Source organism: Pholis gunnellus (genome assembly GCF_910591455.1).
Source record: "Pholis gunnellus genome assembly, chromosome: 11".
Classification (NCBI taxonomy): domain Eukaryota; kingdom Metazoa; phylum Chordata; class Actinopteri; order Perciformes; family Pholidae; genus Pholis; species Pholis gunnellus.
This window is the reverse complement of record NC_136538.1, coordinates 11,435,725-11,458,597: the sequence shown is the minus strand read 5'-3', so window position 1 is coordinate 11,458,597 and position 22,873 is coordinate 11,435,725. Positions and strand designations below refer to the sequence as shown.

The 22,873-nt window shown below is 39.3% G+C and overlaps 1 protein-coding gene across 3 annotated transcripts in view; it reads left to right on the top strand.

Moving 5' to 3' along the window:
* LOC306703265 (uncharacterized protein) overlaps positions 1 to 22,873 on the top strand; it is a 92,303-nt gene that overhangs the window by 8,949 nt on the left and 60,481 nt on the right. For all 3 annotated transcript variants that reach the window (XM_079169177.1, XM_079169179.1, XM_079169178.1), the window contains exons 5-12: positions 1,001 to 1,124; positions 1,218 to 1,493; positions 2,170 to 2,250; positions 2,980 to 3,099; positions 3,947 to 4,000; positions 9,713 to 9,757; positions 13,109 to 13,153; positions 21,555 to 21,608. In XM_079169177.1, the coding sequence (XP_079025303.1) occupies positions 1,001 to 1,124; positions 1,218 to 1,493; positions 2,170 to 2,250; positions 2,980 to 3,099; positions 3,947 to 4,000; positions 9,713 to 9,757; positions 13,109 to 13,153; positions 21,555 to 21,608 (799 nt within the window). The remainder of the gene's footprint in view (positions 1 to 1,000; positions 1,125 to 1,217; positions 1,494 to 2,169; positions 2,251 to 2,979; positions 3,100 to 3,946; positions 4,001 to 9,712; positions 9,758 to 13,108; positions 13,154 to 21,554; positions 21,609 to 22,873) is intronic.

Here is a 22,873-nt window from a genome sequence, read left to right as displayed (position 1 = left end):
AATAGTCCTTTAGCCCTTGGGCAACAAATAACCTTCCCAGCCCTTGGCCTCTCAAAGAGGCATTTTTCGGGAGCTTTAACTCGGTGTATTTATCATTTTAGTCATGTACCATTTACACCCAAATCTCAAAGAATGCAAGGGACACAATAGAAGAGGCTATGAGGCTCTGAGAGAATAGGATATGATATATTGGAGTGAAAACTAATTTCCAACCTGTCTAAAGAAACTCTCTCTCTCCCTCCCCAAGGCTGTGCTCTGCCTTCGCAATGACCTTATCATTGCATTATTATTATTTTTGCTGATCTTGATTTATTATGTTTATCCTCTTCCACTTTTGACTGTTAATCTGAGTTCAGAGTTAGGGCTAGGGTTAGAGCATTTTGAAGGGTACAATGTTTGTTTATTTTATTTATGCAACTTACAAAATTAGGGAGGGTGTGGGTTGGGAGATGAGTTGCTGAATACATTCATTTTAGATTGGGTGTGTTTTTACTGTGTATTCCCTATTTTCTCTGCATAGTTTGCTGCAGCTGGAACATATTTTCAGCCCGTGAACACCGGATTGCTATTTGACTTTACAGAGCAGCTGAGGTCATACACATAAACCTATAACGGCATGGCACTAGGCAGCCATAACTGTAGCACATAGTATCTCAGTGAAGTAAAAGATTGGCTTCTGAGAGTTTGGATCAATTTCTACATGTTTTCATTATCTGAAAGACAGGGACGCCGGTATTCAATTCATCAAGCTAAATCAAGTTTGTCAGGTTTATTTGTGTGCATGATTCTGCAGCTGGAGGATATTGCAATGTTTTATTGATCATTGAAGTTGATTGGCTGGGTTCATTGTTCAGCCACTGAAAGCTTTCAAAGAGTCAACATTCAATGTTGAGAAATGAAACTTGACACTGTCATCTTTCATTTTTTTTTATTGGTTTAATGATGATTTAATATGTAAATCCTGGGAGAATCTGACTGTGTTTTATGATGTTTTTTTTAGAGAAATATTTCCAAATGGGCTTTCAAGTGAATACTCCCTTGTCACCATCTTCCGGGTAAGAAGAACGACAAAAAAAGACCGCTGGTATCTTTGGCAGATATTCGACCAGTCGGGAGGTAGTCAGGTGGGCCCCGCTGTATGTTTTTATGTCACATATCAGTTTCAATATCAACAAATAGAATAGAATATCATGATGTTTTGTTTCTCTGCTCCTCAGGTATCTGTTGTGGTTGATGGTGGCAAGAAGGTGTTGGAGTTTTCCTTCCAGTGCCAGCTCAAGAATGTTCTCCGCTACACATTTAAGAGCCGTGACCTACATGCCCTTTTTGATCGCCAGTGGCACAAGCTGAGCATTTCAGTACAGAGCAACATCGTCTCCATTTACATGGACTGCAAGCTAGTAGAAAGGAGACTGACTGATGAGAAGGACAACATTGACTCCAGTGGGCGCACTCTCATCACCACACGAGTTGAGGATGGACGACCTGTAGATGTATGTCCCACGCAAACTTTGTGAAAAACATTTTGCTCTCTCTCTCTCTCTCTCTCTCTCCCTTACTGTCTTTTGCTAAACCTACACACTGTCATTTAAGGGTTTACCAGTTTTTGATGCAGTCATTTTGTAACTCATCAGTGTACTGTCTTCACAGACATTTCTGAAATACACTAGTGCTTTAAAAATATATTTAAACATGCCCCAGGGGCTTGTTTTTTAAATCTCTGTAAATCCTCTATTGTGTTGTATGTGTTAGTCATGCTCATGCCCCAAAGTGCTAAAAAAAACATTCGGTCAGCTTTGCGGTTTGGTCACCCAATGCCTCAGAGTGGAACTTGGCTTAAGTAGCATTAACAGCTGACTTCTTAGTCCATGCGATTAGTTAAACTGTAAGTCAGTACATCTGAAAAAATGGTCGGGTTCAAGTTCTGCTGTGAAGCAGCTGCAATTCATGCAGAAGTTTAAGCCTTTTGATATATATATAAATATGTTTTTGAAGTGTTTTGTTGGCAATGGACAATGTCAGGAAAACTAAAACAGCTGACGATTGAACAACTTGTACATTCTTAACCAGTGAAGAGCAGACCTTTGTCAGTGAAAAAAGGAGCATGATGGGATGATGAAACTAACGTATGATGCTGTAATGGTCCCTAATGAGAGCTCTTTCCCACAGATTGAACTGAAACAAATACTGATCTACTGTGACCCTTATATGGCCGAAATGGAAAACTGCTGTGAGCTGCTGGGGCCAAAGGTAAAACGCTATGATTCTTCACCTCAGTACTCTTTATTATAAATCAAAGGACAACAAGTAATAAGTATTTATAGTTTGAGACTAAATGTATCATATATAATGCATTTCACAACTAGAGCATTATATGAGAAGATGCAATATAAGTTTGCCTTCCATTTTGCCTTTGAGACAGAGAACCATACATCAGTAGGTCACCTATTAGAGTAGATTCACCCGATGTCTTGGTGCTCTGCAGTAACAGACTGTACAGTATTAGCTTGTATTCTAACCGATGCGGTGAGATCAGACAATGAAAGTGTGACAAGTTTTTGGTCTAGTCCATGAGGGCACACGTCCCCAGATAGAAACTCGATAACAGAGATCTTCCATCACGCTAGAATCAATTCCAGCTAATGTTACGGATATTCCAAATGGAGAGATGACCTTTGACCCCTTACCATTACATGTCTCCATAAGCATGCTGTCATGTCAGTGTAAAATTTCCCTGAGGGAATTGTCACAACCTTGAGAGAGACTTATCACTGCTTGTCTGCTTCGTACTCTCCAAGTTTCCCTGCACAGTATGCATTTTATATTTGTTATGGCAGCATGACGTAACTATATTACAGCTAAAACCCAGGTTACCTCGGGTTAAGTGTGCTGCGTTACAGTGAATTCTGCAGTTGTTTGCCATGTTGCAAACATAACAAAGGAAGATGGCTAAATGGTGAAATTTCTGTATTGATCCAGTGTGAAGCCAAGAAGACCTTTAATGGGACTTCACCTCCCCCGGTTACATCCCAGCACCCCCAGATGCTGTCTCAGCCGGCGTCTAAGTCAATTGACAGATGTCACTGTCCAGCTCAAAAGGTACAATCAATTCCACCCAACAAGGGCCTCTAATTGAGTAAGTGTAATGTCTATTGTAACTGAACCAGCACTGATTTACTCATCCTGTATAGGCACTAAACTGCCAGTTAAAGGACATTTATAACAAAGAAGGAGACAGTATAGTCATGTTGTACAAGCAAACACTGGTATATTTCTCCCAAACTGTTCAGGGATGGTAAATCGGAACACCGCTATGAATTTGTGAAAATAGGAAAGGATTTTTTAAACCAATATTAATGTTAGATTAAAATGCAAATTGAGACCTGAAAGCTTAAAGGCAATGTTTAGTTCCACACACAGCCTTTCTTTTGTCATTTTAAAATTGAGCTCGTAAGTTACAGACAGAATCAACTTTTCATAGACTAACAGTCAAAACAACCTTTTGGGATCCAAGATTAGAACGTTATTTCGCTACAGTACAGAAATGAATGTTGAATAGGTTGATGTTGTTACAATGGGCTCAAATAATAAAGTTTACACTTTTTTTCCAAGTAACACTTCGCCTCTACATTGCTAAATACCTATATATCGTTATTTGCATGTTAAGAACTATTTTTCATTCAGAAATCATAAGAATATAGTGTCGGGTATTTTCTGACAAATGACTGCTTTCTGTCATATTGTCAATAATATATAATGATAACAAATGTACATATATGCTGTATCAATATACCATGTGTGCGTGTGTGTGAGTGTGCATGTGTGTATAACTTTGTGCTTTATTGCAAAGGTTCAAAGTATGTATATGTATCCAGTAACAACAGCCACATGTTCTCTTTGATTACAAGGCATCTTTTAACCCTACTAATGTATACTGTGTCCACAGGGAGATGCTGGTCTTCCAGGACTCCCAGGATTAAATGGAGAGAAAGGAGACAAGGTACAGACAACATCTTTGTTCTCAGTATTTTTAGAGCGGTATCACTGGGTCACCATGCTTTGTCCCATGTTGTAAATATGACCATACTTTTGTTCTCAAATGATACTCTCAACTGTTCCTGTGGGTTTTCCCTGTGGCCAGTTCCATTAGTTTTCCAGGACAGTTGCAAAGTCTAAATGTGAAGAATGAGAGCATGTCCCTGTAGGACGAATTTATACTTTATCAGAAATTAATTTTCTCTCTCTCTCTCTCTCTCTCTCTCTCTCTCTCTCTCTCTCTCTCTCTCTCTCGTCTATGCTGTAGTGTCTGACATAGGGTCATATGTAGCCATTACGTTATTTCAGAGAGCTACCTTGCAATTACCTTCACAAGATGAATTTTCTCACAAATCTCCCAAGATGGCTGAATTAGGAAATCATACATTTGTCCAATCACTAGAAAAATAGTATCATTTCTACATGACAGCTCACTAGACAGGTGGGAATGTAAACGGTAAATGCCCCGTCACTGAAAATTGTAGGTGTTGAGTTGGTTGGAGAGCAAGAAAAAACATTAAAAAAAAACACCAAATACCCAGACAAATAATGGTATTTTTCACCTGACAAATCACATCGTTTGGAGTAATACGTCGCCCTTTTAGCTGTCTGTGCAAGGTTAAAAAAGAACCAAGGGAGAATGCATTCAGCTATGAATGGGATTCACAGGGATTCACAGGTGGTGGTGCTGTATGCCTGATAAGACCAGATGGCTTCTGGGGTCAGTGTCCTATTTAACATGATGTAGCTGTGGGATTAAGATATGCAGGATGACTTGTTTCTGGAAAACCACTCATTCCTGGAAGGCACAAAATCAACATATATGTATTCGTGTAAAATCATTGTACCTGTAGAGCTCAGCACGGACATTCGGAATCGGGGTATGTCCTTTGTGCTGTCTAATTAGTGAATCATTCTTACTGTTTAAGTGTCATTGTGTGTTAACGCTGTTTAGCCTACACATGGCGTCAACCAGGTGCTGCTATTCAGGAACATTTTAGGTCTCTGTTCTGTCTAAAATTGTGTAAAATGAATCTGAAAGGAAATAGATGTTTTGAAAGCAATTCATGTTTGGCACATTGCTGCTATGTGTTCAGTCAATGACAGTAACAAAATAGCATATTTTTGTTCAGAGAGATACTTAGATATAGATGTTTTCAACACTTGTAGCTTTAAATCTTTATAATTGTTATTTCTAGTCAGGTAGTTTTTAATTAAATATGTTATATGGATTCAGGGGGTGACAACTCTTAAAAACAGTCATAGATCTTTGTATATTAAATGTACTTTGTGCAAGCCCATTTTCTTGTCGGGAATATAGAATTATATTACCCAAATTGTGTATATTGCAACAGATTGTACAAATCAGATTTGTAAATGTGTTATAATTGGCCTCTAATGACTGTTAATTGACCTCGCAGGGATCAGCACTCAAGCTGTAATGTGTGTGTATGTGCACTTTGAGTGTGTTGGCGGTCCTGGTAATTAATTACTTGCTGCTAAGTAAAATCACTATAATCAGTGGGCAAGAATGTATCAGGCAATTTTACATTTCACAAAAGGCAGCGCGTATGGCAGGCACCGTGACATGCTCTTTGTCAAACACTGATATATATACACTGAGTTAGTTTTGAACCGAAGCCTAAGAGCACACCCAGGGAGACCCGTGGTGCACATGTCTTGTGTTACAGTGCTCAACAATGACTTTGACGTGATTTTCCGGAGGCCATTCCAGTCTTTCTGCTGGCCATGGCTTGTGCTATGAGTCAGGGGATCATGCTGTTAACACTTGAAATCTAATTTCAGGTCCTCAACAAATCAATACTTGGCACCAATTGTTTGCGTGCTGAACAATAGAATTCTCAACAAATCCTATTACAGCCTCGAACACTAAATCAATGAAGTTAAGGAAAAACTTGATCAGGGACTAGACATTCAAGACTAACTGGCTCAGTCAGTTCATAACACTCCATCATTGTTTTTACTCTTCCTATTTTTGTTATTTTTATGAATATATTGGACCCATTGTTCCACTTTGGATTAATAGTATGCTCAGGTGTATGTGATTTGTCTGTCAGAAGGCCGGTAAATCTCGATGGTGAACTGAAACTTAACTGAACTTAAGTACAATGCCATGTTTAATTCTGACACAGGCCTATTATTTATTATATGGCTGGTGCACAGAATTTACACAGCTCTTTATTTTTAATTAGCTTCAGCTTTTATGTCTGTTAGCACCGATTTTACCAATACCACCGATCTAAACCTAGATGGGGTTGTTACGGGAAAGCATTGGATTTTTTTGGATTTTTTATTGTTTTTGTAAAAATAGAGCATAAACCACCAATAGTGATCACAGTTATAGTGATGTTGGGACAGAATCACTCCCATACAAATGCTGTTGAAATAATTTGCTCATAGTAGTAGTCGTCCACTTACAGTGTTCATTTTGGGTCCTTTAATTAAACATGACATTAACTAGGAAACAAATTTCAAACTATAGTAATTCTATTTTTTTCTCTAATCCCATGAGACTTTGCCTCACGGTCTGCAGGCTACCTGAGGCCACAGCTGCCTGCACGTTAAAATGATGACCAGAAGAAGAGAGTAATGTGCTCTCAATGAAAAACGTTGTCTCCTTGAGGCTTATGACAAACTGACAAAAACAAGCCACCGAGGTGCAGCGGAACAAGGCGTTCCTCGGGCTACATTGTGTCGTCTGCTCAAACAACGAGAAACAGTCATAGCTGCTAGTGAAGGAGACAGAAAGTGCAATGTGTACGGCGAAAGCACCAACTGCTGAAGCCATTAATAGTAGAGCTTTCTTTACATTCATGTAATAAATATTTAATAATATAAATGCCAATTAGATAGTTGTCTGCATGAGAAATGGAGAAAAGGAAAAACTATTCGGTTATAATAATCAACTGCTTACAGTGATCGACTTGACTCAGGTTCATTGATACGGTATTTTTGTATTCATTGCTTTTGGCATGAATAAGTGACACAAACATACACTTACCTAATATGAGTCATTTGCTGAATCTGAAGTTTTTGGGGTTTCTTGAATTGTGTACATAATTTTCTTTTCTTTTAAATGATGAAATGTTGAAGTATAAATCAATTTATTTTATTGTCAAGAAAAAGTGTTTATGGCATAAATATCTGACCTCCCCATCGCTTCCTCCCACCTCAGGTCTTCAGAGGTTCCTCCTTTTCTTAATTTAAAACTCCCTTTTCTCCTAATCCCCTTGTTCATCTCCTTATCCTGGCATATAATGAATTGCTGTTGCAGGAAGAGAGCTGAAATCAGTTTGGAAAGATACCATGTAATCTAAAGTTTAGTCTTGATTGAATAAATTCCAGGCGGGGAGACATGTTTAAATGATGAGTAAAATCAATACGCGCCGTCAATTAGTACACTGACAGTGGTGCTTCGAGATAATTTAATTTACCTGATATAGAGTTTTAATGAGTTCCCACAAACCACAGTTGCTGTTTGATAGACTGAGGGGCTTTAGCTTTGGTGACACACTGTATTTCACCATTAAATACCTAGAAATCAGTCATCTTGGTTTAACATGGTACTGTAAGAGGTTGATATGTGCATGATTTAAGAATGCAGACAGAGCTGCATATGATATGATGTCAAACCACATGCAGTGTGCTATTCACTAGCATTAGCTACAATTTAAATCAAGTAAGCAACTGGAGCAGATACTTGAAGACAAACAAAATGTCACTAATCATCCAGGTAAAATGTTTCTCATGTCTTGTGGGATTTGCAAATGCTCACGTGCCACAACCACGAGGAGAAAAACAGGAGAAAAGTAGTTCATTTTGAGCCATTAGTGCAGTATATCAGAAACGTCTTGCTTTGACACAATCACATGTAGTAATAGCTTTTCTCTTTATGCCTCTGACCTTGTTGCACATTAATATGTCTGGTAAATTGTGGTAGCGGTGGACCTCTGTTTAAGCATATTTAATTTATATTGATCCCTACATTTCCGGGGGAGTTCCAGTGACTATGAAACGGTGCGGCACTATTTTAGATTTACATTCTAATACATTAAACAGGGGTAACAAAGTCATAGCTAATACTCTTAATAAATTAAGCTCATGAGACTTTCAATTACCAACATGAGAATCTCACTCTGTATAAGATTAAAAAAGTAGTCAGAGTATACTTATTAGCAATTTATCCTTACTTGTAGGGATTAATCAAAGACATTTGGGAAATTTAGATCATTTAAAACATCCATAATGAGAGGTGCAAGCCAATCATAGTGACCTTCACAGGGGTTTTCTTCTGAACGTGTGCGGGGATTACTTTGGCTGTGTTACTCCAACAGAAAGTACTATCCTGCATTACAGTCAGGAGTTTGATGGAGGATTCTAATGCACTGCAAAGGGATTAAACTGCTATGATTAATCCAGAATCCCTCAGGAAATTAAACAGATAAGGATTGGGTCATAAGAATGCAGCTTACTTGAAAGGAAATCCATTTTCTATGGCCTTGCACATAAACCCTGGTATTACTAGCTTTACAGCTCCTGCATGTACATGCAAAAGAAAAAATCAAAACACAGGCATCATGGTTCTTCCCCTTTTACAATGCCTTTAATTTGTTTTTGACCATTTACAACTCTGCTGCTCTTATGGCTTGTGTTTTCAATTAGTACTCTCTAATTCAATTTATACCCATTGTACCTCCAAAGTGAAAAGTTCTAGGAATTTTACTCAAGACACTTTATTATTTCGCTGACAGTGAATTTTGATTAGCTGTCTAAACCTTCCATTTTTCCTATCATACTCATCAGTGTGAAAATGTTATTAGCTTTTTTAGAGTTTTGTGTCGGGGATTGAATAGAAAATTTAAATTAAAGAAGAATTGAGAGCACTGTGAAACGCATACATTCCCATATGCTTTTTCTTGGAAGCTTATCTGTTCTTAATGAATCAGCGTCAGCAGCTGTGAATTTCCTTTGTCTCATAAATGGAATAATCATCGAGTTGCTGACTCCAGGGAAAGCATAACAACCTGCCACGCGCTTAATGTCCAGTCAAAGAACAGTATTTTAGCTGATTGTGCTCAGTATTTATAAAAGAAAGACTGAGAGTGTTTTCTAGAATAATGGGGTTGATAACCCATAGTGTAGAGATGGCATCTCAGTTATTAGGATTTGCCACATTTCCCTGTTCTTCCTAAACAAGCGTATCGAGTTTTAGTAATGAAGGTGTGACCGTGAATAGACATCACATTTAATTAGATTCTTAGCTTCTAGCAAGTTCTGTGTGAGCTTAATTTGTTGAATAACTATCTACCTCCATCTTCTCTCTCTCTTAACAATACTGTGGACAATCTCTTTCCTTTTATCTCCCATTCTGTCTTGTCCTACACCACCCTGTATAACTGTCCTGTCCTCTTTTTTTTTTTTAAATGAATGTATTAAGATAATACAATGAACCCTAACAAGGTTCAGATTTGTGCTTTCCAGTTGTTGGGAAATAGTATCCCGATCTGCAGCTGCTGAGTCACTATGTCAGCAGTAACTTGGGGAACAGCTGTAGGAGCAAGATCGCTGCCGAAATGACATGCCGTCATAAAGCTATTCACTAATGTGTGAACGAGAGACCTTTCACTTACTGTTCTGTGTGCTGTTTCCGTCACAGGGGGACACGGGGGAGGACGGGCCTTCAGGAAACCTAGGACATAAGGTAGGCTACTCACTGATGAAACAACTTCAGAACCGTACTATCAAAATTCCCTGGTGTTGCTTTTCCCTCTAAAGCTGTGATTAAAGTTGTGATTGACATGAACTCAGTTGGGAGCTTCAGTTTTTTTAGGCTTTCTGCCTTTTTTGCTTTCGTATCAAACAGACTGCATGCTTTTACTGCATGTCTTCTTTTTTTTTTGATGCCGTGAATAGCAGGTGGCCCGTATTGTTTGGTGATTTATGGAATCTGTCACTGCCCGTCTCTGAGATGATTTTCTAACATCATTGGTTTGAATCACTGGCTTTGCCTTTGTGTTGACCCCGCCACAGCAACACAGAAAACAAAGCAATCTCAAAATCAAATGAAATCAGCAAGTGGGTGCTTGGTTGGCGCAGAGTGAATGGTGCTGCTACAAGAGACGCAACTTCCAACATCCCAAGCAGCGCCAGCGTTTCTGGCTTAGCCAAGGGCCCCATTAGCCACAGTTGGAAGTAATCCTGGGTGTGAAGCCAGTAAGGGATTGTGTCCTTGTTGTTGTAGTAGTAGGAGAGGGTCGGAGAGAGGGCTGGGATCTGTGGGTGAACATCAGTGTAGATCTTCACTGTCAATAACATCAATTGGGAGAAAAGTGCATATTTAAATGGGAGCTTGAAGACTGGCTAAGTGCTCTTTTTGTAATTGGATGGTGCTGTCGCAATCCTGAAGAGCTGAGAAAATAGCCAGATTTCACATGCTCACTGTGCATCACTATTTTGTTGCTTGCCTTTTGTGTTCTAAGATACTGGCATCAGTGAGATTGTGGGCCATTAAATGTGGCATCTCGGACGCCTGTGTTTACCTCTTTCAGTGAGGGGGGGGGGTAGGTCCCATCTCTAGGAAGTACAATGTTGTATAATGCCGGTACATGGCTGTTGTTTCCATGTCTTAAAGTAAGAATGTCCTGTAGTAATTCAAAGCATTGAAATGAGAGGGTATAAGATTGTGATTCTGTTCTCCGAAAAAAAACATTCATATCTGTTAAGATATTTCATTGTATTAACGTGATCGATTGTACTGCAGATGGTTGTGGTAGCAGGTTATGCATCGGACGAAAATAAGATCATTCCTGGACGGGAAAGATGACTTAATCCTGGACTTATATCTATAGAAGATGTTAAGCTCACCGTGGGGGACATTTGGAGATGAAGCTTGATACATGTAATATGGAATAACACTTAGTGGCACAGCATCTCTCTCTCTCTTTCTGAGATGAGGTTTAGGAGCCAGCTAAAGCTGTTTCGCTACACAACAGTGCACAAGAAAAGTCTACACTAAGAGCACCACCAGTAGTATCGATATTAATGCTAATGGACAATACCACGTTTCATAGAAATTTATACCGAAGCCCAACTCCTCAATTCATCTTTTTCTAGCATTTTCGTATCTCCCTCTTCGGTCTTAAATGGTGCCCTTGGACAAAATCACACACATTTCGGGACTCTTTTGTTAGCCACAATGTGAGAAAAACAATTTCATGCAGCTGTCGATATAAGAGTAATGATATGGTTGCCCTTGGACAATATAATATGGCAGTTTGCTTGAGCTTTTTACGGGCCAGCTGAGGTCATGAAACTGTATAGGTCACATTCTCATAACAGAGCCAACAAGTTCCAAGACAGCTCACATATTTCTGGCAGAGAGCGTGGAAAGCAGGGGCTGTATTAAGGAGAATCAGTGATCAGAAAGATATTTGTGGAAATGAGCCTCTAAGATGTTTGTGAAAATAAGCCTCGACCAGCTTATTCCCAGACAACATCCAGTATAATATTACCTATGCTGGAGCTCAAATGATGCAGTGATACAAACAATAATGCTGGGAATTTGGTATCTGGTTCCCAAAATGTGTGCGTGGTTCCCCGCTAAGCTCAGTTTGAAGGAGCTGCAAGTGAGTGTTAGAGCTTGGGATTTAGCTTCATTCCACCAATGAGGAGGGGAAATAAAGTTCTACTCTCACCCCTTTAGCACAGTTTTACTTTCATAAATAGATGCATTTAGGAAGGATTTCTTTTTTATGTCCTGCCACGTGGCACATGGCAGTGTATGGGGAACACAATGTCGCCCTGGTGACATGTAGGTATGTGTGTGTGTGACTGTAGACACGTTCTCGTAACCACAATAACTCAATAAAAATACATGACAGGAATAGCATACTTGCATTAAAACAGTCCATCTGTACAGTGCTGTGATTAGATCGTGGAGCCCCTTGGTGCTTAAATTTACATGTTGATGTGGATTTACTAAAGCTCCTTAGTGCTTTAAGTGAGTGATTAAAAGAGGTACGCTCACATTTAGTACAAATAGTTCTGAATGTATTCATTATCTTATGTTATATATCTGATCATCTAAGAAACACTGAAGACCCTTTCAGTGTAAACTCATATAGGGCTCATTGGATCAATGCAAGAGGATCTGAACCCTAACTGTATGAGACCTAACCTGCATCCTGCAAATCATGTACACCTGTTTTGGTGACGCTCATCTCTTGCTGGGTTCTGGAATGACTATCTAAAAAATATGCGGCACACAGATTGGACTAGAGCCTTTTATTGCATTATTTTGGTCTGTTGTCTCGTGCACAAGACAACAGAACCAAACAACGAATAACAATGCAATCGCCTTTGTTACTTTGTTGTCGAGACAATTAATTTTGCTTCGATGGAAAGCCTCTGCACCTCCCCCCCCTCTCATGCTTTTTGGATTAAAGCCGTTTTAAATTGCATGAGGTTGCAAAAAGTCAAACACACACTTATAGGGTTTAAAAACTGATTCTGTGCAATGTGGGCCCCCTTCTTAAACATGTCCCTGCAGATCCAGAGTGATGTTAAGGATTGTACTGTCTGATCAAGTTGACCTCCAAACAGTTTTATGTAACCTTATATATATATATATATATATATATATATATATAAATTATGTGTGTGTGTGTGTGCACGTGTGTGCACTTTTCTGTTTCAACTTTTTTTCCCTCTGTGACTACCCTGTCTTGTCGTAATATTGTTTATGATGTGTTGTTCTATTAACTTACAAATGCAATTATTTTATGAATGCTGGTTACGTTGAAAATCCAATGAATAAAGTTAAAGTAAACAAAAACAAAGCTTTTTGGAGTGACCGTGTCCCTCATTAATCTTGCTTGAGAGGTTTTACAGAGGTTCTGGGTCATTCCAATAAGAAATGTGGTATTAAAGTGGTATTAACTGTACCAAATTATTAAGACCTTCTGGGTGTAAAAGTGTGGGGAAAAAAAGATTAAAGTATAAACTTTCCAAGGGTCCTTTCCTTGCCTTTTAACTTTCAATCTTGTCATTGCAGGGGGAACTTGGATCAGATGGGAAAAAGGGAATCGATGGGGAGAAGGTAAGTACTTCTATCTCCAGCAGACATATATTCCATACATAGCACATCAGCCAGATGTAGTTTCGTCAGGGAATCAATTCTTATAGGTTTTTCATTTTCTGTGCGATGCCCCGGGGGTCGGAGTAAAGCGCAGCTTTCTGTGTGGCTGTTTTCAGCTGCCTGTCATATCTGAAGTGGATCTAAGTGTGTTCGAGCCTGCAGTGTCCTTCTGTAGTGAAATTAATTGATATGTATGCTACCATAGACTTTGCATACTAATGGCATACACTCATTTTTCAAATGACCATAGTCCCTTCTATGTCATTTCAGGTTACACTTTATTGCTTGCTCCAAAATCTGGCTGCAGTGATGAAACTAATGTATGTACAGTAATGTGAACCACGACAAGAAGTGCTAGTAAATGATTCAATTTCTTCTTCCACTTAATGCAAATGCACTAGAAGTGATTTACTATTCTTCTTCGGTCTTAGTGAAGTTCTTTTTGCCAACAGCAAATTAGTGCAGTCCTTCTAAAGTATTAGTTGAATCAAAGTATGTTTTATGTCGTACAGCATTTGTTTGCCCAAAATGTCACACTCTCAGTAGATGGTAGCCGTGCAGATGGTCAGTTTAAAGTGGCTCAATAAAGAGACTTTCTTTTCATCACCATCACCCCCTTGAGTAGAATAACAGCTGCCCCAGAAATCAGCCTCCCTGCAGGCTGCGGATGTGCCCTAACAGTTACTCTGAGAGGGATAAACACAAGTATGTACAGCTGAAGGAGTATTGACCTACAGTGTAGTAGAAGTACTTGGTATTCAAAAAATATTTTGAATGAGTTGGAAGAAAGCCGTAAAAAATGCACTAAAAGTGAATTTACAGGACTGCGTAGGTTCACAGAGGAATCAGTTCATAAAGTTCCGTAGTAAAATAGTACATAACCTGCTGCTGTACAGTGACTTATGCAATTCTCTATGAATTTGTTTTTAGGATTGCAAGAAAACACACACTTCCTGCTGAATTTAGTAACAGATAAAACACAGAATTAGACATACCGATTCTATATGTGTTTGCATTTTGCCACAGAAACAATCGTTATGTCGTGTTAAAGGTTAAGCTGCTGGTGACCTTTACTGTGCTCCTCATTAAAGAGAATGAGGATGTTGGTCAACTTGGAAGGATCAGATCAGACAGGATAGATTCTGTACGTCTTGCTTTCCACCTATCAGTATATCCCTTAAGTGCAATAATTGAAGTAAAATTCAGATTAAAGGAAAAAGAAAATAATCGACTATAAACTCAAGCATTAGTATGTCCTCCCACCACCAACATAGCTCTCTTTGTTCCAAGGTAAACTCCATCTACATCAAAAACGGACTGATTTGTAGTTATAATATTAAATGTGAACTGTAACATGAGTGTACACGATTCCTCTGGTTTAATTTCATTGATTGCTGCTGGTTCTACAGCAATCAAGAGGAAACAGTCACAGAGCTTGTGAGCAGCCTTGTTCGCTCACTGATTCACCCTGGGCTTCAGTCGACTGGACAACAGCGGTACATAGACGGTAAAAACAGCTGGAAGCGTGTGCACTGTGAAGAGACTGTGTTGATGACCCCTGTCCAAGAAAAGCAGCTGCTCAAAACTTAGTCGAGGTGTCAACAGTTGATGTTATTTGCTAAATTGCATTTCAGTACATCGGGTGCAGCTCTGTATGTCTGGACCAAGGGTGTGCTGACAGGCCGGTCTGCTCCCTTCTGCTCTCTTTGTGTGTGGGGGCATCATCGTTAGTGGTGCTCAGTCGGAAACTTTGTCACCAGAAATGAGATTCTTGTTATTGTGTCCGTATTCAGTCAGTGATTAGAAATACAGAAAGGGACAGTTCCAGTTTTCAGCAGGAGAGGTGACTTTTTTTTTCTCTCTGTGCAGCCCAAATGGGCGGTTGGGCTTTCTTTGGTCATGCTCACATGGCTCAACATGCATATCCTATAGGGACGTATTATACTGTGCCTCATCCTTGACCGATTTGACACAAAGTTGGGGCTACATTTCGGTAGCATTTCCTCCAGCAGGCTTGTTTGTCCAGCATTAAGTACCCATAATGGATAATAATGGATAGCTCTGGGCATGGTTAGCCTAGCGCAAAGACAGCCAGTCTAGCTCAATCAAAAGTGAACAAAAAGTGCTTGAAAAAAGGCTGCATCTTGTCAGATAGCAGGCCAGTTGCCAACACATTTAGGAGTCACAAGAGATTTGTCTCGGACCTGCTTTTGTCTGGAAGCACAGAGATGACATTGACAAGCTGGTTCTTTTAAAGGGATAGTTTGGGTATTTTGAAGTGGGGTTGTATGAAGCAATCATCCATAGTCAGTGTATTACCTTCTGTAGATGGCGGTTGGCACGCCACCAGTTAGGAGAAAAGTGCAGGAGCAAAGCAATATACTGCTGTGGACAGGGCCAGCTGCAAAACACATTTTAGACACCTAAAGAAAAAGGCCCGCCTAAAAATACTCAATATCTGTTTAAGTCTTCGCTGCGTGTAGATCTATACTCTCTTTCAAGCCACAAGACTTTGTTGACAAAAACAGTACAGATAAGTTTCACATTTCCATGTCAGAAAATACAAGTTTATATTTCCATTACCTGCATTAACATTAGTTTTTGGACACATGGTGGGAGCGGAAACAAGCTGTAAATATATCAAAAATAACATACAGCAGCATCGCCTTTTAAGTTTATATGCCAAACTTGATGGTAAACGGTTGCACATACAGCAGTTACAGAGCATCAACCTCATGAATTCAAGTCCATTAGTCACTTTTCTTTTAGCTCTGCTTTTGGTCTCCACTAACACATGAACCAGGACAGTAAAGTTGTGGACAATAAAACCAATCAGAGCTAATAGACTCTAAAGTCCTCTGTAGAGCTGAGGGGAACAACAAAGTAGGCTAATATTCTCTGTTGGTTTGTCACCCAGAACAACTCCTTTCACATTCAATTAGTGGCTCCGTTGTTAATATAGAAATATTGATTTCTAGCCGCTTTCAAGTGAGATTAACCAGAATTTGTCATTTCCAACCCGTAGTGTTTTTTCTAAGCAAATAATCCCAGCATACATGTTTGTCATTTATCACAATTGATACATTTTTCTTGTATGCATCCTCCTAGAATTTCAGTGGAAGCCAAGAAAATCCACGATTTAACACAGTCTCCCCAACCATGAAATGGTAGCATTATTAGCAGTATTAGTCTTTTTCACAGCTGTTCTGTTCTTCTGTGATTTATTAGATTTTTTTGACCGAATCCTTGTATTTGATTTAGATTCATTTGAAGGCAGGACACATTAATAAAAGATATGAGGTAAACTAGCCCAATGTTTTATCAGTGAGCATGGAGCAGTACAGGATTAATGGGTTAAAACCAGTACGCCCAGTGCCTCCGTAAGTGAGTGAATGAGGTTGAGCTCCGGCGACTAAATAAGGCTGCCCCTTCTTAACCAGTTAATCACTTACAGTAATCAGTTCTCAGAGACTTGAGAAAGCCCAAAAGACATTATTTGCAAAATCTGCAGATGTTCCGGTCTGTAATGTAGATATCGAACAGAGCTATTGACTGTTGCTTGGTTCATTTAGGCCTGTAAAGCTGTGAGAGCCTTATTTAATATTATAAAGGTGGATCAGGTGGTCATATATATAATTAATATATGATAAAATGATACTGCTACATATAATTGAATCTGTCATCAAGTAGTGGTTGACTGATTTAGTTTCAGTTGCTTCAATATTGATGAAAAGCTCAGCCAGTGAATTGAATGCTGCTCTGTGTCTTTTAATGCTCCCGTTGTAACATTTAATTCAACTTTAACTTCAGTAAATTGGGGTTGTAATGCTCCTTACATTTGAAAAGGAAGCATGTAGGGAGCAAGAAGAAGATGGTAAGAACAGCAGAAAACATCTAGGTTACTATCTTGTAAACAAATTTAAAAAAATGGATGTTGCACAACTTAACTTTCTTGATGATTTCAGTTTATGAAATTATTTATTTCAGTTTATTTACTGTGAGACTCTTAATACCCGATGTGTCCCTTTACTGCAATTTGCTCATATTCCATTTTTAAAGCTAGTATGTTATTTCAGGCGCGAGTAGACACCTGAGAACCCAGAATTCTATGTATGAGCATGTGATCTAGTATCATTTTGCAGATACACGTCCTGTGGGGACTGAAGGAGTGCACACCATGTTATCGTGTGGGTAATCCAAGTTACATTTGTGGATACATGTTCGGTTGAATAGTGAAGAAAAGTCAAACATTGCTGGTAGAACATGACGTCTAGAGGATCTCTGACAGTGAACTCTGATATCCTCACACAATGGCCCTTTTATTTAGGTTACCTTGGAAACTGTATACATTCATAGAGTGTAAAAAGACATGCTATTAAGCGACCTTTGTCACCACTCAATGTGATTAATCTTATATCACCACACTGTATGCGGTGGTGTATCGCTGAGCAAATGGAAAGTCACAAAAGGCATTTCCTGCTGTAACCTCCCAGGCATTTGTAGGCCGGCACTCAAGATATCTATGTTACTTAGAGATCCTGTTCCAGCGAGCCGGCCTGTCATTCAGTATTACAACATTTCCCCACCAGAATGTTCTGAATACATACAGTAGTACATCTACAATTTTTTGATTTAGCCTCTCCCTAATAGGCCAAACCCAGGTTGTGATGATTAAATTGTGTACAGTCACTAAAACTTGCAATTATTCTACCTCTTGTCAGGCGAGGGCAGTGACCTGCAGCTGCTCTGGCTGGTAAATGGTAGAAGTAAACATAATTAGACTGCATTTGTACATCCCTGCTTCTCTCTTGCTTTAGTGCTCCTGTGCTGGGGAGTTGCCAGATTGTCTTGTGGCCTCACCGCTACAGGAGTGACGAGACACAGTGGTGTGTGTAATTAGCAGGCAAGTGTACACAGCTCCCCACAGTGTTCTAACCTCGTGCTGCAGAACCAGACAGCCACACAACCTGCACCGGCATATTCCCAGCCCCTTCATCCCTCCTTCATCCTTCCCTGTAAATGATACAAAGCCAACAGCTTGCGAGAAAAGCTAACAATATATCCTGGCCTTCTCGTGTACATCTCCCTCCATGTCATTCTGCACGTAAATTGGGTTTACGACTGAGTCCAGATTAGACAGAGGGCCGCATCTTAACTAGGCTATGCTATATAGAAGATAGCACAATAAAGAAAAGAAAAGTTCTCCTTTAATTGGTCCTATTTCAGAGATGGGATGTTTCATACTTCAGAGATGGGACCTTCTCGACAATAATCAAAATACATCATAATTGAATGATTTAGTGTTGCTCAATTGAGACTATTTAAAACAGTGTAGTCTAGATGTTAGTCTCAAATAGTCTCGTATAGGTGCATTGTTTTCTATAGCAAATATTGTGATATATGACATAATTCAAATATAAGGTATATTTTCCCTATCTATCTCAATAAATTAGACATCTAGTGTTGCTATTATGTAACTGATACCAAAACATATTTATTATTTTTAACACCTTAGTTCACTTGAAGAACATAAGAACGAGTCTTTTGAAATTCTTGGAGGCTTGGAGAAGGGAGAAAGCAAGGATAAGAGAGTGTTCTGGCACAACTTTACACAGTGTCACAAAGTAAATTGGTAGGTAACACTTGACTGCACAACTTTGAACAATATTTGCAACAGTGACAACAAGCAAGTCTTAAAAAAAAAGAGTCGATTTTGGCCCAGGGGAAACCTTGTCATGTGTAAATTTGAATAAACAAATGTTTGTTTATAACATTGAATTTCTGCTTTCCTGAAGTTGAACAAATTGAAACCTTCTGTAATTAGGTTAATTAACATATAGTATATTTACATATATATTATTAAACAGCATTCCGTTCCCCACAGTAAAAGTGAAAGAAAAAAAACATAGTTTGAATATTCAAACACAAATTCTGAATTTCTTCAGAGAGCATGGTGTATGATAACGGCTGTGTGAAAAGGGGACAACTAGAGCAAAAACACGTTGTGTGTCCCTGGGTAAGATTTAATGCTAAATTTGCAAGACTGCCAAGAGCCTTCGCCAAAAAAAGTGAGAGCTCACTTTAAATTGCGCTGGTTGTTAATATGGATATTACTACAGACAAGTCCAGATGCTGTGCAGTTCCACAGGTTCTATCAATGACAATACTGCAATCTTTGAATTATCTGAAGAATCACACAGTTGAGCCAAATTTTTATAAAAAAACATTTGATTAAATTTGTCTAAGCCAAAGCGTCTTTTGTCGTAAATTAACAACCGCACGCACAAATGGGAATTTGAGCATCACTCAGCATAAGTTGAGAGAGTGCATTGTTAGCATTTTGGCAAAGCTTTTATGTAAAACTGCTTTGTTGACTCTTGTTATTAAAACATTTACCAGCAGGAAACCTTTTTTTTCCTGGCACACATATTGGCCACAGCAGTTGCAAAGTTCAACTAAATTGTAAAACACGGGGTGCGACTGTCATTCAATATGTGGTGAGAGAGGGACTTTTTTTTTTGACTGACCTGTATTTGGTTTCCGATAAGGACGTGTGCCCTGGGAAACATAACTCACCACCTTGCATGAGTTCTTCCCAGTTGCATTAGTGTGAATCATGGTAGTTCCCTGTCAACTCTTCTGTAAACATGTTGTCTTGTGTCTGTGGGGGAGGATGCTAAGGGAGGAGAAGGTCTGTTTGTAACACAAAAGCATAACCTTAAATATTTATGATTTATAACAGAACCCAATAGCATTGTTAAACTGGATGTATAGCAGGGATTCATTTAAAGCAGGTGTGGCTTTTGATTTTTTTTCCAGTGGCCAGCTTTTTGCAGGATACTCATGATGAGGTCATGTATATACTGTATAGTAAAATAATAATTCCCTCTATCTCCGAACGGAGTTGAGCACCACTTCAGATGAATTGCAAGCGTAATTTAATAGATGATGCTGAAGTATTTACGTCGACATTACTGTGGTGAATAATGTTGTTTTGCAAGTGCGTTTAAATGTGCTCGTCACAAACGCAAAGCTTCGATTGGGAACAAACGTCAAAATAACAAGAGGAGACCACGTAATGACTGTAAAGGATCACAATAACAACAAAACATGTTTATTAGGACACTTTTCACCAACAACAACGAGACAAGCACTCCTCATTACAAAAATGGTGGCAAATTTCTGACAAGATGAATCAAAATCTCTTCTGTAATTGACAGAACCTGAAGTTGTTTACGAGCTTGTTATCAGGTGAGCTTTGTAGTCTCCTTCGTTTCTGCCTCAGCTCTGGTAATAACTCAGAGGGGAATTTGCTTCTGGATCCCCCTCGTGTCAGATTGCCCCAGTAAAGCGGTTAGGCTGTCGATTTGAATAAAGAATTGGGCTCTCATGTACAGCTATGGGACTGCTGCCCTATTATTGACAGTGTGCGTGGGCAGAGGGTCCACACAAAGCGATGAAATCATGTCACAATCATGTCATCATAAGCCCAATTTATAGGCAAGCTGCATTATGTGTTGTTACCATCAGGGCAGTTATTTTACACCAGTATTACCGCCGCTTCTGTTTTTCTGAATGGTAGTGTTTTGATATGCGGCTGGCAGGGAATAGGCAAAGAATGAGTCACGTCTCTAGTGGAGCCAGACTTAATGTGACAAAGGCAGGTAATCATCTTCTGCAGATATGTAATTCGCTATTAATAGCCTTTGTAACTCTAAATTTAACCATGACAAATTATTGTATTTCTGAATCATTTTGCAGACCGCTCACGCACCCCCATCTTTCCTTACCCATTTCAAAGAGCCGCTGCTACTGGCCCAAATGTGTCACACCTAGCAAGGCTCGCTGCAAATGTACGCCTGTCAATATGTGTCAAGCCTCATTCATCAGCTATCGCTCTTTATCTCAGCTGTCACTCCTCTTTCACATTTCACCACCGAGAGGCTTGACTTTGCCCCGAGCTTTGTGTAGTTCAATTCCACCCCGAGGTCCTCTGCTTCAAGGTGTAAAAGCAATGGCAATCACAGTCCTTGCTAAACCCAAGTGTGACAAGGGAAAACAGAGAAGGGGATTGGGGCACGGAAACTGTGTAACCAGCTGATTGTGAATCTCTCAGCAGATTTGTTTTATTTTTGTTGGTACCCGCAGCGTCTAATGATTGGCATTATCTGCTCTTCTCTCATTAACTGGTTGTGAAAGGCATGGGAATCTCACACCTGCATGAGATACTTGTCTACTGAGTGTCAACATACTGACAGACAGTAACACATGTTGGGTTCTTTTTTTTTAACCAGTTTTTTAAATCCGTAACTCTCACTAAAAAGAAACATACTTCAATATGTTGTATGTGTTTTGTTCCCAGGGTGTAAAAGGTGACCCAGGGCCAGTTGGTCCAGTTGGTCCTAAAGGAAACAAAGTGAGTGAGTCTGCCCTACAGACTGGCCCGGACGAAAAGACACCATAATTGTTTTCGTTATTCTTTCTCAAGTGAAAATAGATTCTTCAGGGAATCAGCTTGACTTTCATGAGCTGTAGTATCAAACACAAGTTTGCCCATCTGTTTGAAGTGCTGCTATGATTGCTACTCCAAACATGGCCAGCCGAAGAATATTGTTATTGCTATCATAACTTAGCAAGAACTCATTGATGGTCCTATGGAGTAGCTTATAGCCCGGCTGAGAGAAAAATGTTCCGCTCACTATATTTGCAGAGTATTTGTATATTCATAGGGATAGCTGTTTGTAATAGACATTGCCAACAAAATCCCTTAATCTTGCTCTCTCCAAACTGTTTTTTTATTATAAAGCCTACAGCAAAGATGTGGATTGCATATTATTGCCTTCTTGTTTGTGGCCCCCTCACAGGGACTCTTGATTTAGAATATGTTTGACATTTGGTCCCAAATATTAGAAATCCGAGAGTTCCGTGGGTATGTCGTGTACAGTAGGCTATGACTGGTGTGATAATCCTGGGATTTAAGACAAGCTGGACGCGCAGTAGAGGAGTCTGATGCAAAACTTTTATCTGCAGGTTTTTTATACTCTGTTCACTGACATCACTGACATGAATTAGATAAACTCTTGTTGCAATGCAGAAAATATTGGTCTGTTTTAAACTTTACTTTTCTTTTCATCCCACTGTGGGATTATTTTCCATGTATGAGATGAAATGTTTTCCCTGTAATTAGTTGCCATATCCCCAGCACTTTCATTGTTTCCTCCCTTATTGGGGCTCTTTTTTTTTTTTTTGTTGTTGTTGTTGTTGTCTTTTGGAAGAACTCATCACATAATTGTAGGTGCAATGCTCTGTCTGCCCGCCTTGAAGTTATAATGAGGTCTGTGTGTTTCTGTGAAGACAACAGAGAATCACAGCGTATTTTATCCTATTTTCCGGATGGGATGGTGTGGATGGGGGGTGGAGAGAACGTTTGTTTGTATTGAAACTGACAGAGAGAGGCAGATTTGGAAGCATAAAGTAATGAGTCCCTTGCATATCCCGTAGCAGGCATATGTTAGCTGTGACATTCATTTAGACAACAAAATGGATATGATCTACAAACAGCTTTTTTTCCCCCCTCTTATCCACATCTGATGAACAGGTATTGCCAGATTTAAAGTTCACTGATCCTCAACTCAGAGCTTAATAACATACTGTTGGGATTGCGGTGTAAAGGGGAGAGAC